We start from the raw sequence: 16030 nt of genomic DNA, 5'->3' as shown, positions 1-16030 counted from the left end.
CCTGTCTCAAAGAACAGCCAGCCAGCCAGAGAAAAGCTGTGCACTGGGGCCACAGAAGGCCTGGTTACCGAGGAGGGAACAATCCATTTCCCAGCTTCTGTCTGCTTGGCTTCAGATCTGCCCTTCACATCCCTCAGCTGTAAGAATGGGGGTAAAGGGTGGACAAGCACACACAGGCTCCTTCCTTCCCTAAACCTTTCCCTCACCGTCTCCTCTTCCACAGTGGAAAAAGCATTGGTTTGTGCTGACGGATTCAAGCCTCAAATATTACAGAGACTCCACGGCTGAGGAGGTGAGGTGCCTGGGTGGGCAGGCCCGGGGAAGGGCTGAGAGCCGTGGCTGTGGCTGGGGTTCATGGAGTGGGGACCCACGGTGGATCTTGTTGCTCTAGGCAGATGAGCTGGATGGTGAGATCGACCTGCGGTCCTGCACTGACGTCACAGAGTATGCGGTCCAGCGCAACTATGGCTTCCAGATCCATGTGAGACTGCGGGTAGACCCGGGAGGCAGGGGGTGTAACTCGAGGCCCTGGGCAGGTGGCGGCCTGACTCACTCACTCATTTAGTCTCAGACTGCCCTCTGCCAGTCAGCAGTTCTGATGCCCATACTTAACAGACCTAGAGAGTTCTGGAGTGAGGCACTTTCCACACCCACTCAACCCTATACCCCTTCCTGGGATGGGGAGGGAACACAGGGCTGGCCGTGTGGCGAGCTACACATAGGATGTCCCTGCAGACCAAGGACGCTGTTTATACCCTGTCGGCCATGACCTCGGGCATCCGGCGGAACTGGATTGAGGCTCTCAGGAAAACTGTGCGGCCAACTTCAGCCCCAGATGTCACCAAGTATGTGTCGGGCTAGGCTGGGACCCTTGTGGGGGGGGGGGGATGAGGATGTTGTGTCCCTGAGTGGGGTTCTGTGCACTCACCTGAGGGGCCCTGTGGCTGTACTTTCTGGGGCTCAGTTAATCTAGTGACACATTGCAGAAAGAGCGGCACATGTCCTTGGTCATCCAGAGATGAGAGCTGAGGGTTTGACCCGCTGTCTCATTCCGTCCTCCTACATTCTAACAGCTGGAAGGGGTCCTGGGGCTGTAGAGAAGAGGCTTAAGAGGCTCTTCTGTCTGCTAGCTCGGCCCTGGCCCCGGCCCACGGCTGCCTCTAGCTGCCTCGGTTAAAGGGATAAGTCCCCAAGCCTGACTAGACCCTGGTCATGCAGCCGGAGGCCGGTGGCTTTTCCATCTGCGTCTCAGATTCCTCACTTGTTGTGTTCGCTGTTGTGTCTGCACCCACGAAGGCATGTGTCCAGGGCCCTTGGTGAATTCTGCAGACCTGCACTGTCAGGCTGCTGCCCAGTTGTAGACTAAAGTGCTCTGCAAGAATGGCCCAGAGGTGTGCAGTGCAGGTCTCATGTGCAGCCCAGCAGCTTGGTCATCAGGTCAGAGGGCACAGCTGAACTGCAGAGAAGGCCCTTTAGAGGGAGTTGCTTCTACCCAGCCCCTAGAAAGCAGTCCTGTGATCACATTGCTTCAGGGGATGCTGGGAAATGTAGTTTGGAGCTGAATGACAGTGAACACAGCTGAGCTGCTGCTGCCACTCAACATCTCAACAACTACTCGCTGTCCACTCAGGTTTCAGTGTCTCCTCGTCAGCAGTGCCTACCCTGTGCCCTAAACCCAGGGTCTGGCCTTACGCATTTTTTTTTTTTTTTTTTTTTTTTTGGTTTTTCGAGACAGGGTTTCTCTGTGTAGCCCTGGCTGTCCTGGCACTCACTTTGTAGACCAGGCTGGCCTCTAACTCAGAAATCCGCCTGCCTCTGCCTCCCGAGTGCTGGGATTAAAGGCGTGCGCCACCACGCCCGGCGCCTTACGCATTTTTAAGGTTTCTTTTGTTTTGGTGTGTGTGTGTGTGTGTGTGTGTCTACCTGCCTGGGTGTATCTGTATGTGTTACCTGTGTATATGTCTGTGCACCATGTACATGCAGTACCCATGGAGGTCAGAAGAGGGCGTCAGATCCCCCTAGTTGTGAACTGCCATGCCAGTGCTGGGTACCAAACCCAGATCTTCTGCAAGAGTAGCCAGTGCTCTTAACTGCTGAGCCATCACTTCAGCACTTCGTGCATTTGTCGTTGCTATCGTTGTTCTAAGGCTTTCATAACACACACACCAGCATTTGCAAAGGCTCTCCCATTTGCTTTGCACGCTGAACCCCCACATCCATGCCTCATGAGGCATTGCAGTCCCTTGTTCCTCATACAGTAACTGGGACTGCAAGAGGGAAATCCACTGGCACATGATCTTGCTAGGGTCTTCCCGGAGTCTGATAATGAGTGATAATGAGGAGGTATGAGTTCTCAACCTCTAGGCTGGTCTGCTTGCTCGCTGGGGTCCATGTCCAGCTGCTGGCTTATGAGTAAACGCCTCTGCAAGTGCTTCTATGAGGCTGAGTGGACAAAGATTCCCCCGACTGACGAAGTTCTGCTGATGTCCTAGGCTCTCCGACTGCAATAAGGAAAACACGCTGCACGGCTATGGCACCCAGAAGAGCTCCCTGAAGATAGGGGAGCAGCGGACAGGCTCTGAGGTTATCGGCCGGGGTGGTCCTCGCAAGGCGGACGGACCACGGCCGTCACTGGACTACGTGGAGCTCTCTCCATTAACGCCAAGCTCCCCACAGCGTATGCGCACTCTGTCCCGCTCCACTCCCGAGCGCCCCACCAAGCAGGAGGATCTGGAGCGGGACTTGGCCCAACGCTCTGAGGAAAGACGCAAGTGGTTCGAGTCCACGGACGGCAGGACCCCAGAGACGCCCAGTGGCGATGGGTCTCGCAGGGGCCTGGGTGCCCCCCTGACTGATGACCAGCAGAGCAGGCTCAGTGAGGAGATTGAGAAGAAGTGGCAGGAATTGGAAAAGCTGCCCCTTCGGGAGAACAAGCGAGTGCCACTCACTGCCCTCCTCAACCAAGCCCACAACGAGCGTCGGGGACCTACAAGTGACAGCCATGAGGCCCTGGAGAAGGAGGTAGGGTTCTCTCCCCAGCTTCTGTCTGTATCAGTGGGCAAGGCCTGACATTGGTCCTACAGCCCTAGAGTGATGAAGAGCTCTCGGGGACCTACAAGTGACAGCCATGAGGCCCTGGAGAAGGAGGTAGGGTTCTCTCCCCAGCTCCTGTCTGTATCAGTGGGCAAGGCCTGACATTGGTCCTACAGCCCTAGAGTGATGAAGAGCTCACCCCTTATTTGACCTGCCAACTGGCACCTCAGGCTCCTCACAGGGACTGACGCTTTGCACTGCCTCTGTTTTGTATGGCTTTGTTCTGCCCTTAACCACAGGGAAGAAACCTGAGGAACGGTGAAGAACAGACCCATTGGCTGTGGTACTGTGACATCCTGAGCCATGTTAGGTGCCTCTTTGCCCTCCTTGTCATCTGATCTGCTAGGTCCCACTAGCAGTTTTTACCAGTGGGAAGTAAGGCACAGGGATGTCGCCCCATTCCCTTCACAGGATGATAGATACAGTGACTACAGTGTACTCTTCGCAACCTGGTCTTTTCTCTCTGGGCCAAAGCTCACCTAGGTCATTGACCTAGCCATCCTGAATCCAGACACAAAGTTCTTTGTCGGTCCCTCTCAGGACTACTGCCCTTCTCCAAACCAGAGCTGTTACTACACAACCTGGGGAAGCTGGGCTTGTGGCGTATGGAGCTGTGGGCTCCTCCCCCCAGCCCCCTTCCCCATTTCAGGACACCCAGTGATCTGGGCTTCTTGTGTCCTAGGTCCAGTCTCTCCGTGCCCAGCTGGAGGCTTGGCGTCTCCGAGGGGAAGCTCCTCAGAATGCACCAAGACTCCAGGAGGACAGCCATATCCCCCCAGGCTACATCTCGCAGGTAAGGCTGAAGAACTGCTCTGTGGGCGGGGAACAAGCTCCTGGTTGCTGTGTTGTCAGAGAGCACCCATGTTTGGGGAGCCCTCTCTGTGTGTGAGACTCATTGCCAGGCATTTGCTACACATCATGTTGTCTAATCTCCCCACAGCTGGTGGGCATGATCACTGTGCCCATTTTACAGACAAGGCCACTGAGCTCTGAGAGGGTATGTGACCCGCCCGAGGTTCCCCAGCCTGCAGGTGTCAGAGGTGGGATTTGAGAATGGGTCCAGCTGACTGCAGAGCCTGTGTGTGAGTCCCCGTGTGACTAGTCTGCACTTGGACCTCTTCCTTGCATCCCTGTGGGGAAGTGGGGGACCCAGTGGTCCTGGGAGTCCCTCTCCTAATCCAGGGAGAGGCTTTCCCTGCCTCTCAAGGAGGTCCTGGGGACTTGGGGGCCTCCAGTTTACCCTCAGGAGTTTGCTTGAGACAGCAGTTCTCCACAAGGGAGGGTGACTTTCTCCCTCTAGGGCAACCTTGTCTGCCCCTGGAAAATGACTTTGTCCCCTGGGGACATCTGTCTATGTCTGGGAATGATTTTGATTCTCACAACTGGATAACTAGCTCACCAGAAGAAAACTGTGTGTGTGCTTATATTTATTATAACTTATAAAAGGTTGTTCAGTATATAATGTATAAATAAAGCATACAGCCCTTCTCATTGTGAACTCCATACAGAAATGGACTCCTCTCAGACTGCTTAAAGAGTTCTCCATATTCTTGTGGCCACAGCTGATTAACCAACACGGGCAGTTCTCATATGCATATTGGCCGATATTTTTATACTAATGAGTAACTTCTCAAGATCAACGCTGTAAGCAAATTCTTCGCTGGGCTGAAGGACAGCTTTCTGTGGAGACGGAGAACATTCTGGCCAGAGTAGTTCACCTCTTTGTTGTTCTGCACAAGTGCAGTTCTAGACGTGACACAGTGTAACACACGTGACACAGTGAGAGGCGGCGTCTGCATTGCTAGTGTGCTCGCCGCTTCCAGACAGCATGGAAGATAATAAGCCGAGTCCCAGTGTGTGACATGGAACAGTTTCCGTGGTGTGAGCCTCCTCGGCGCGATGGACCAGCACTGCTGCGTAGGGTTTCTGCCATCCATCCGTCTGTCCGTCCGGGTGCAGTAGCCATAAGCAAGCCCAGGGCCACACTCGATAGAAAGGCTTTGTAGCGGTGGGACGGACAAGTTTTGAGCATCAGCCATGATGTCTCTGTCATTGTTGCTTTTGTATTGCCATGATAAAGTATCCTGATACAGGTGCCTTAAGGGAGAGAGGGTTTATTTGGTAGGGGGAAGACCTGGCTGGCACCAGGAGCTTGAGGCACCCATAGCCAGGAGATAGAGATGAATGTGTCCACTGACTCTTCACCCCTCTGTGAAGAATGGGACCTAGCAGGGGGTGGGGGGCCTATGACGGTACGTCTCTCCTGTATGGTGGTCTCTCCCCCTCAGTTAAACTACAGAAGACAGGTCCTCACAGGCATGGCCCGAGGCTAGCCATAGGTAATTTCTCACAGCTGTGGCCGGAGGTTTCTTGCCTAGGTGACTCCATAGTCTATCTAGTTGATAATTCACACTGATGCATTTAATGTTTAAAACATAGTTTTGCTTAACATCAGAGTCACAGTTCTGAGTAATTGGAGAGTCAGCTGCCCATAGACTATACCATGCATGCCAGTGCCAAGAAGAGCAAAGTATGCTGGGACGGGGTGGGGGTGGGGTGGAAAGTCCCCTGAGGGCCACACTCTGAGCTCCTGGTGGCCAGTGGGTGGGGATCCTGCTATGCAGACGGTAGAAGGCCAGTTGGTGCCAAAAGTAGGACCTCCAAGAACAAGCTGGAGTTAGTCTCCCGCAGATGTTGCAAGTTCTCCAGTGACACACAAGGAGATCTTGGAGTGCAGTGGATAAGAGGACAGGGCCCAAGCTTGGGGAGCTAGGACAAGGCTGACTGGGAACAGATTGGCTGAAGGGAGATTTTTGGGCCCTGGTAACTGGGGCCCGGGAGGGCAGGGGAGCCCTGGTGGTTCTGGGGCTGGGCTACCGCGTTAGCCAGGGCTGGCTACTGTTGAGTTGTGGGGAGGGGAGGGGAGCCAAAGGAACAAAAGGTGAGGAGGCTATCCTGGGGTTACCTGGGCTAAGGGAGGGTGGAAGTGGCCCAGTGTTGTTGGGTCCTGTCCATGCAGGGTGGGCTCCGGCCTGGGGTCACTGAGTGCAACTCAGAGATCCTCTCTGGAAGGGTCCGTTCACTGGGGTCGGAGCTACTGTATGTGTTCGCGTTTCTATTGGAACCAGCTTGAGAGTTCATTGAAGAAAAAGCTTGTTTTACTCAACTGAACTTTTAGAGGCACTACAGTAAGCTCCAAAGCCACCATAAGAAAATGGAGGCCCAGAAGTTCGGTGTGACCTTTGAACTCTAGGCAGCCCCAGAGCCCTTGCTTCCTGGTCCTCTTCTGCCCCACAGGGCACTTCAAAAGCTGCCAGCGCTCCATCTTAGGAAGTTGGTGCAGGCTCAGGGCAGGTGGGACTAGGGTGCTAAGAGGTGAGGGGGAAGTGCTTGGGAAACAATGACACCTGGGACAGCAGGCACTAGAGAGAAGAGGAACCTTGTAAGTCACATGCTCCTCGGGCCCTGGAGGAGGTGGTTGGGAACTCAGCTGATCCTGGAGAGGTGGCCCTCTCGCAGGCATGAAGGGCTCAACCTGCAGAACAGCTGTGCAGGAAGCAGGGCCTTAGGCACGGGGCCTATTGTGGCCCTGAGGGAGCTAAAGGAGGAGGGCTGTGTAGCTGAGGCAGTGGGCTACCAGAGCTTCCTCCTCTGTCTTGATGTCATGACAGAGAGGTGGCCACCAGTGTCACTAAGGAAGGTGGGTCACAGGTGGCACCTGACTGGCCCTCACCTGGCCTTTTTTGTTGTTTTTGTTTTTGTTTTTTGACAGGGTTTCTCTGTGTAGCTCTCTTTTGGAACTCACTTTGTAGACCAGGCTGGCTTCAAACTCAGAAATCCACCTGCCTCTGCCTCCCAAGTGCTGGGATCAAAGGCATGTGCCACCACTGCCCAGCAGCCACACCATTTTTTAATCAAACAAGAAACAGCCCAGCCTGATGGCACTTTAATGATGGCTGGCCTTTAATCCCAGCTTTTGGGAGGCAGAGGCAGAGGCAGGCAGACCTCTATGAGTTCGAGGCCAGCCTGGTCTACATAGGGCAGCCAGAGATACACAGTGTGAGACCTTGATTAGAAAAACAAACAAGAAATTAAAAAATAAATAAATAAATTCTATAAGAACCACATTTACTTTTTTGTTGTTTTTGGTTTTTTCGAGGCAGGGATTTTGGGTGTGTGTAGCTCTGGCTGTCCTGGATCTAGCATCTAGCTCTCTGTGGACCAGGCTGGCCTTGAATTCACAGAGATCTACCTGCCTTTGCCTGAGTCCTGGGATTATAGGCATGGTGGTGTATAATACCAGCCCTTGGGAAGCTGAAGCAGGCTCCTAAATCCAAGACCAGCCTAGCTAGAGGCTAAGGCCTTTAAAATCTCTGTCTTTAAAAAACACAAACAAAATCACGGGATGGGCTGGAGCTATAGTTCAGTAGTAAGTAGAGCACTCATCTCGAATGCTCAAATCTCTGGGTTCCACTGCAAAAATGTATCTAAATTAAAAGTTAGAAATGAGAGCCGGGCGTGGTGGCGCACGCCTTTAATCCCAGCACTCGGGAGGCAGAGGCAGGCGGATTTCTGAGTTCGAGGCCAGCCTGGTCTACAAAGTGAGTTCCAGGACAGCCAGGGCTATACAGAGAAACCCTGTCTCGAAAAACCAAAAAAAAAAAAAAAAGTGAGAAATGAGCCCACGAGGGCCACCGAGGTGGCTCAGTGGGTAAAGTTACTTGTCTCCAAGCTTGGTGGCCTGAGTTCCATCCCAGAAACCCCCTTAGTAAAGAGAGAACCTTTGACTTCCATATGTGCCTGTGGCATGCATGCACCCCACCCCTAAAGTCAATGTAAAAGGCAGTAAGCCCCTGACGTTTGCCCCAAGTCCTGTGCCTTCCTCTCCCACCCTTGCTTTGTCTGGATCAGCGTCCAGGCCAAGGTGACAAGTCACCACCCACAGCTGATTAGTTGACACACTTGCTCAAGGCCAGTACAGGCTGAGGAGGGGGCTGGACAACCCTTTCTTGGCAGGCTGCAGGTGGGGCCGTGGGATCTGTGTCTTTCCACCATGCTTGCTTTCCTGGCTCATGGTCCCTTCCTTCCTTTCAAGGCCTTTCACTCGCTCTCATCCTCTGCCCTTCCATCTTGGTCAAATTTCTAGATTCTTGTCTTGTGCCCTCCTCATCCCTCAGGCTTCCAGACTCTCTAGGACAGCCTTCTGCTTCTAGGGACAGCTGGTTGGAAGCCCTAGTTCCTTTGTTGGGTCCCAGATCATATATGGATATCTTTGGAGGGCTGCTGTTCTGCAGGCCACAATAGCCTTCCAGTGTTTTCTTTCTTTCTGCATACCTAGATTAGGGCAGGCAGCGGCCTGTTTTGCCCCCGTGAATATTGTCAGGAGTCAGCTTTTATTCCATAGCAGTCCACGTGGCATCCCTGTCCTCCAACAGCTGCCTATTGTGCTTTCCGGGTTTAGACCCCATCGCTGCATCAGGGGCCTCCGAGTGATCATGTAGGTCACCTTCAGTTTTCGTATCCTTAGCGTTGCTGTGGGAACCCTCTTGTCCCCATCCTGTGAGATGTTCCTAGGAGTGAACCTGCCCAAGCAAGGGCGAGAGTTGCAAAAAGGCATCGATGCCTGAAATCCCAAGCACTCAGGAGCCTGAGGCAGGAATGCTGAGAGTTCAAGGCCAGATTGGCTATATAGCCAGACACTGTCTCAAAAAGATTATGATGGCCTGGCGGTAGTGGCACACATTTTTAATCACACCACTCAGGAGGCAGAGACAGGTGGATCTGTGATTTCCTGGACAACCTGGGCTAGACAGAGAAACTCCACCTCGAAAAAAACCCATCAATCAATCAATCAATAATAAATAAATGAGAGTGACAACATCAAGCTGCCCATACACATTTGTCACAGTAGACGTGGGTGGAACTGCTATCTTACCTACAAAACCATTTGTGTGCTGTCAACTGTTCCAGCTCATTGACTAAGCCCCTGCCACGTGACTTACCCTGGCCTCTACCCCAGGCCTAGGCTGGGTCAGGTGTATGGTGTCACCAGGCTATTATGTTCCTGAAGAAGCAGGACCTGGGGAGGGAGGGCAGAGGCAGAACAGGAAAGGTATTTAAGATGGGCTGTGGGGGAAAGAAAGCAACCCAGGAGAGCGTTCCCACTGCAGGCAGAGGAATTGCCTTGGTTTCTAAACTGTTATGCAGGGGGTGGGTGGGCACACGCATGTCAGAGCACGCACATGGACCTCGGAAGACAGCTTTGAGGAGTCGGTGCTCTCCTTCCGTTCTTGAGCATGCTCTGGGGATTGAACTGCAGGCTTATACCTGATGAGCTCTTTCACCATCCCAAGAGCTGGTTTCATAACTGTGAGGTTGCTTGGCAGTGCCAGGCCAGGCAGACATGGGGCTGCGGGAGCCAGACTTAGTCCTGCAAATGGGGAGTCACTGCAGGGCGTAAAGCTGAAGAGGGGCTGGTGAAGTCCGTGAGTGGGGAGAGGTGGGTGGAGGAGGGAGCAGGTATGGAATCCTAGTGCAGCATTTCAGAGTGTGGTCATGAGCCCGGCTCCAGACAAGCCTACAAGGGGGGTGCAGCCTCATGACCTCCCACCCTCTGGCCCACAGGAAGCCTGTGAGCGCAGCCTGGCGGAGATGGAGTCCTCACACCAACAGGTGATGGAGCAGCTGCAGAGGCACCACGAGCGAGAGCTGCAGCGGCTGCAGCAGGAGAAGGAGTGGCTGCTGGCTGAGGAGACGGCCGCCACGGCCTCAGGTGAGGACCAAGGATGAGCCACGGGCAGCGCCTGCTGCCTCCACTTTTGAACTGGGAAACTCCTTAAGTAAGGACGTGGGGGAAGGAACCAGTATTGGTTGGAAGCCCCAGAACTAATCTGTGGTCCAGCTTGCCAAGGGGAAAGTGAAGCAGTAAGAGACCGCCCTTCCTCCCATGGGTTGTGACTGCTCTTCCTTTGGTTCTGTAGACATTGTGGGGGCAGGGCTACCCACAATGTTACCATGTTACCTCCATGCTAGGGGAGAGACACCCATCAGCCACACGCTGTTCTGGTAGAATGTCACCTGCCTAGGTACTAGGGTCAGACCCTGAGATGCTCAAGGGACGGTTGTGAACCTCGCTGTAGCTTGGTAGTGTGTGTGCCTCTCTGTGCCCCGCACATATGGGGCAACCCGAGTGTTTACAGTATCCAGCGAGGGAGGAAGCTGGACCTCAGAGAGACTAGCGAGCTGTCCCAGATAGCATAGGTTGGGAATGGCAGAGCTGGGCTTTAAGCCCAGAGCAGACACTCTGATTGCAAAGCTGGGTTCTGAACTGCCTCACTCTCCCCAAGCCAGAGACAGGAAACACCTGAGACAGACAAACTACTTCCTCTTCCTCCTCTGTCCGGTGCACACCTGCTGTGTGTGCCTGGAACATCCTGGGCAGCCCCTCTGGTCATGAATGGGGTTGTATGACCCGGGGCTTGCATCCTGCTGATACAGGCTAAGTATTCCCTGGGCTCAAGTCCCCGTGGTCCTGCCAAGCCTTGGCTGTGTTCACATTTTAGGGCAGGCCCACCCAGCAGGCAGCCTAGAGCAGCTGCTCCTCCCCGGCAGGATGCAGGCTTCGCCCAGTGGTCCAGCATCAAAGTCTCTCCAGTGAACTTGAACTTGATGGAAGTGACACTGTGTTAAATAACAGACCAGCAGCAGCCTGTGTCCCTGCATGTCAGTGTCTGCCACCCAGGAGGGATAAGATCCACCTAGTGTTCAGAAGTGTTACATTTTGGAATCGTGGCTAGATCTAAGGCTAACAATAAGTCTTTGCAATCCTTAGACTGCCCTGTGCAGTATGGGAAAAATACTGGGTTCTTGGGAGCTCACTGTAGGAAACCGCCAGCAGGAGCCAGTGTTTGGGCCTTCTTCTCTGTGTCAGGAGGAGAAGCTGTGTTTAGCACCTCCAGGAAGGGTCCTGTGGCTGAGGCATTGAGTCACCCGCACACAGCATCACTGGGGTTTGTAGTGACTGCAGAGTTTGCCATCTGGACCACAGGCCAGTCAGGGCAGACAGGCTGTGATGGACAGTCCTCCAGGCACTGCAGAGATGGTGTGAGGCACTGGGCGAGGCTAGCCAGAAGCCACTAAGAGAAGATACTGACGTATCTCCGCATGGGAGTCCGCCACACAGGATTGCCTCAAAGGGGACCCAGAGAGGTTGACCAGCTCTCACAAAGCCACTGGGTTCAGGACACAGCTTTGACTGTGTTCTTTGTGCACCTCTGCCCTATCTGCACCAGTTCAAGCGGGATTGTGATGAACCCTCTTACAACTTGTCCTCTGCCTGTCTGTCCTGCTCCTAGCCATTGAAGCCATGAAGAAGGCATATCAAGAAGAGCTAAGCCGGGAGCTGAGCAAAACCCGGAGTCTCCAGCAGGGCCCAGAGAGCCTTCGGAAGCAACACCAGTAAGATGGTGTCAGGGTCTGGGGTGGGTGTGGCTCCAGAGCCAGGGACACCACTCACCCTGATAGATGTGCCTGGGGCTTTGCTGAGGGCCTTGGCAGAGATCACATGAGTCAACAGTGCCCAAGGCCTGGCCTCTGTGCCCCTTTAGTGTCTCCCAGAGCTGGGTGGCAGTGTTGCTCTTGACCGCTAGAAGAGCCTCCCTGCCCTGACACAGTTCTGGGTGCTGGGGCTGTGGTGGTGTAAGAGGTAGCCCCTAAGCTCACCCTGTCAGGATACCCTGGCAGGCCAGAGAGTGTCACCAACCCACAGCCACTGTAGGCTGGATTCAAAACCACCATGTATCTAAACCCAGTAATGTTGTGATGGGACTCTGGGCCAAGCCGTGGCATGAGCGCCCCCATGGCTATCTCTGCCCTGTCCCTGGCTGGCTAGGCTGGACATGGAGGCGCTGAAGCAGGAGCTGCAGGTGCTGTCTGAGAGGTACTCGCAGAAGTGCCTGGAGATCGGGGCCCTGACAAGGCAGGCAGAAGAGCGCGAGCACACCCTGCGGCGCTGCCAGCAAGAGGGCCAGGAGCTGCTGCGCCACAACCAGGTAGGCGGGGCCCCGGCAGGCAGTGAGTGGGTGGGACTGGCCTGGTGTCAGTCACCCTGACCGGCCTATCCTCTCAGGAGCTGCACTCCCACCTGTCCGAGGAGATCGACCGTTTGCGCAGCTTCATCGCCTCACAGGGCACAGGCAACAGCTGCGGGCGCAGCAATGAGAGGAGCTCCTGTGAGCTGGAGGTAAACGTCCTCCCTCCCCCTCCTCCCTCATGCCAGGTGACCCCTGGCTTGAAGACCTGTGAGGCAGCTCTCTAGAAGGCTGGCTGTCACCTGAAGGTGCCACTCAAAACCCTGAGGTCTTCCAGGCTTAGCCTTCTAGCCTTTGATCCAGCTCTGTCATCTGCTTGTGGAGTGTCGTGCTCAGTGTCTGCCTCTGTGAATAGTAATGTATATAAAACGAATATGAAATGTATATAAAACAGCTAGCATTGCTGGGCATGGTGTGCACAGCTGTAATCCCAGACTCCAGAGGCAGAGGCAGGCAGATCTCTGAGTTCCAGGATAGTCTGACCTGTATACTAAGTTCCAGGATAGCCAGACTCCATAGAGAAACTTTTGTCTCAAGGAATAAATAAATAGATAAAATTAAGGGGCTGCTATCGCCCTGCTTATGGGAGGAGGGGGGTTGAAAGTAGAACATGTGAGTCATTCCAGGGCCACCCAGCTTTTTGTTTCATTCATTAGCAAAGATAGAAGGCAGTGGGTCTCAGTCTTCCTAATACAGTTCTTCATGGTGTGGTGACCCCCAACATAGAATTATTTTTGTTGCTACTTCATAACTGTAATTTTGCTACTGTTATGAATCATAATGTAAATATCTGATATGCTGGACGGTCCTAGACAACCCTGTGAAAGGTCATCCAACGCCCCAAAGGGGTCACGACCCACAGGTTGAGAACCACACCGACATGCCTTGCTTCTGTGCCCAGAGGCTCTAAGCCTTTTGTTCCCTTATCTTCCATCAAGCCCATTAGTCAAGCACTGTTCCTGTGTTCCTGTCTGCTTTGAACCAGTGGAGAAACTGAGAAAGAAGTTCACGGCCTTTTTAAAGGTCACACAGCTATCTGTGTGGGAGCTGGGGCTGGAACCAGGCAGTAGATTGCTAGTCTGAAGTTTCAGGGCTTTCCTGCCAGCCTGAGTTTATGTCTGCCACACACAAACTGCACTGCTCCTTAGAGTTCAGTGAGCTCAGTGGGAGGAGGCCCACCACAGTGGTAGAGCTACAGTTCACGGTAGAGCCACAATACAGCCTGTGCTAGCCCCCTTGATGTTAGTGCCTGACTGTCTAGGAGGGGCAAGAGAAGAGGAATGCAGAAGTAGTGGCCTGGGGGAGCAGGCTGTGCCATGCGGGGACTTTCCGTGCAGGTTGTGTTTGTGCACAGGGGCTTGAGTCTGGGAGGTCCCAGGCTTCGGGGAACTGAATCTGGGTAGCCTCGGCTTCCAGTCCTGCCTTAGCCCAGCCCACGCATCCCTAGGTGCTACTGCGAGTGAAGGAGAATGAACTCCAGTACCTGAAGAAGGAGGTGCAGTGTCTCCGGGATGAGCTCCAGGTGATGCAGAAGGTAGGCTGTGCCAGCACAGGGTCGGGTGTGCTCCGGGTGCTGGCCTGAGCCAGCTGCCATTGGCATAGCCTCGCCTTAGGCCTCCCACTGCCACAGTACAGACAAGGTAACAGCATGAGAAGAGAGAGGGGTGTGACTCACCCAAGGCCCTGCCTGTTTTCAGTCATTCAAGGTCATTTGACTTTGTTACTATTGAGCACCTACTAGGTGCTATGGATATACCTGAAAACAGAACAGACCGCTACCCCATCCTGGCAGTGGGTTGATTCCAAGTGTAGCTGGGAATTGGGAAAGCCACCCAGTTCTGTACAGGGTGTCTAGCCACCATTGGCTTGTTCCTGCCTTTGTGGCGCTCTGAGAGTGTGAGCCAGCGCTGCCCTGACTGTGCTTGGAAGATGGGCAGAGAACTCAATATAGGACCGGAGCCTGTGACCATGCCCTCCCCCGCTCATCCTACCACTCCTTGTGACCCTGGCAAAGGCTTCACCTCCTCAGGCCCGAGCTGCCACTCCTCTAATGGGACAAGGAAGGACAATGAAATCCCCATCACTGGGGGAACCTGGTCTTCTGGGCTACAAGCAGGGGGCAAAGTGGGTGTGTGGCAGGCAGGGAGTGGGTGTGGCGGGCTCCAGCCCTCAGTGTCCCTCTGTGGCCCTAGGACAAACGCTTCACGGGGAAGTACCAGGATGTGTACGTGGAGCTGAACCACATCAAGACTCGGTCGGAGCGTGAGATCGAGCAGCTGAAGGAGCACCTGCGCCTGGCCATGGCTGCCCTGCAGGAGAAGGAGGCTGTGAGGAACAGCTTGGCTGAGTAGAGGTGGGTGAGGACTCTGCAGGGCACATTGATAGCTGAGCCAGCACATCCTTGCCCTGGCTCATTTCTCTCTCTGTCTGTCAGTGGCATCGTTGTGCTAGCTACAAAGGGTTGTTATGGCCATAGGACAGTCCAAGTCTGTTCTGTCAACCTGTGCATGTTTGTCCCCAGGTGATGACACGTGGCTGGATCAGAACCGCCAAGGCCTGCATCTTAGCCACTGTCATGGCCACTTCCCTAGTAGTCTGACCCTCCACAGGCTGGTGGTGGCCCCTGGAACAGTCCAAACTTGCTTTCAGTCTTCTCCCAGCCGCCAAGCTTCATGCTGCAGCCAGCATAGAGCACAGAGGCCCTTCCTGCAGAGGGCTCGATATGATATGATATGATCCAATATAACACGGCCTGTCTACCTTCTCATGTGGCTCAATACTAAGCCACATGAGTCAGGCCACTCCAGGTCACATGCACAGCCCAGAAGAATGGTTTTGGCCCAGCCTTGAGGCCAGCAGTCATGGACAGCCTTGCTGTGTACTTCGACCTGGCCCACACAAGCCTGAGGCCGGGCCTTGCCAATGCTCACCCTTCCTTTCCAGGTCCCTGTGGTTCCAATCAGCTGAGGACCCTCCAGCCCCAGGGGACCAGCGACCCTCCTTCTCTGGCAGAAGTCAGAAGCCAAGCTTTCTCCCCACCCTGGGTCACATGTGTATTCACACCACATACACACACACACACACACACACACACACACATGCACACACATACACACGCACACACACGCACATGCACACACATGCACAGACACTGCGGATCTGAGCTCATCCCTTGCACAGGGTCTTTACCTTGCACCTTCTTCAGGATTTTATATGTGAAGAGATTTTTATATAGATTTTTTTTTTTGCCTTTTTTTTTCTAAAACATTTAAACTTTTTAAAAAGGCAATTTCTTGGTGGCGTGTGCCTCAAGCACTGGCTCCTCTCCCTCTCGTCCCCTACTTGGCCCTCCTTCCTACCTGGGTGTCTCACAAAAGCCCAAGCAGGGCCAGGGTGAGTCAACCAGAGGGAAAAGGCAGCCCTCACTTCCCTGCCCTGGCCTCTGGGCAGGGGGAGGAGCCAGTGGGCAGGGGGAGGAGCCAGTGGCTGGCCCCATAGCCACTCCTCTGAGGGGCGCTGGGTGTGGACCACCAGCGCCACCCATGAAGACGCTTCTCTTCTGTTCCATGAGTCACCCTAACTTAATAAAACCTTCCGGCAACTCTGGCTTTGTGGATGCTGGGCTTCCAGGGTAGGAAGTGGGAATCGGGTTGTTAAAGTGCCTTTCTGTGTCCCACCTCAGCCGAAGCAGGGTCTGTGGGCTCCCGAGGGCCACGCTGAGGCCAGTTCACCCCCTGGGCCAGGGACTTAGACATTTGAGTGATTTGAAGGTTAGCAGCTGTAGCAGCAGCGGCCGCAGAGCCCAGTCTCTACCCTCACAACCATCAAAAATCGCACTCTGACCTGGT

General features: G+C 54.2%; 1 protein-coding gene across 3 annotated transcripts in view; it reads left to right on the top strand.

Moving 5' to 3' along the window:
* Nucleotides 1-15788, top strand: part of Triobp (TRIO and F-actin binding protein) — a 55973-nt gene extending 40185 nt beyond the window's left edge. For 2 of the 3 annotated variants that reach the window (XM_021183785.3, XM_021183786.1), the window contains 12 exons: nucleotides 224-292; nucleotides 392-481; nucleotides 736-845; nucleotides 2493-3021; nucleotides 3776-3886; nucleotides 9718-9865; nucleotides 11448-11550; nucleotides 11984-12143; nucleotides 12221-12334; nucleotides 13630-13716; nucleotides 14375-14535; nucleotides 15126-15788. In XM_021183785.3, coding sequence (XP_021039444.1) covers nucleotides 224-292; nucleotides 392-481; nucleotides 736-845; nucleotides 2493-3021; nucleotides 3776-3886; nucleotides 9718-9865; nucleotides 11448-11550; nucleotides 11984-12143; nucleotides 12221-12334; nucleotides 13630-13716; nucleotides 14375-14533 — 1680 coding nt within the window. In that variant the 3' untranslated portion in view covers nucleotides 14534-14535; nucleotides 15126-15788. Of the gene's footprint in view, nucleotides 1-223; nucleotides 293-391; nucleotides 482-735; nucleotides 846-2492; nucleotides 3022-3775; nucleotides 3887-4033; nucleotides 4812-9717; nucleotides 9866-11447; nucleotides 11551-11983; nucleotides 12144-12220; nucleotides 12335-13629; nucleotides 13717-14374; nucleotides 14536-15125 lie in introns of those variants that run through there. The other variant, XM_029470025.2, reaches the window with a different exon arrangement.
* Nucleotides 15789-16030: the final 242 nt, after the last annotated feature.

This window comes from Mus caroli, unplaced genomic scaffold (genome assembly GCF_978045245.1).
Source record: "Mus caroli unplaced genomic scaffold, Mus_caroli_1 scaffold_16, whole genome shotgun sequence".
Taxonomy (NCBI): Eukaryota; Metazoa; Chordata; class Mammalia; order Rodentia; family Muridae; genus Mus; species Mus caroli.
This window is presented reverse-complemented; position numbering and strand designations above follow the sequence as displayed.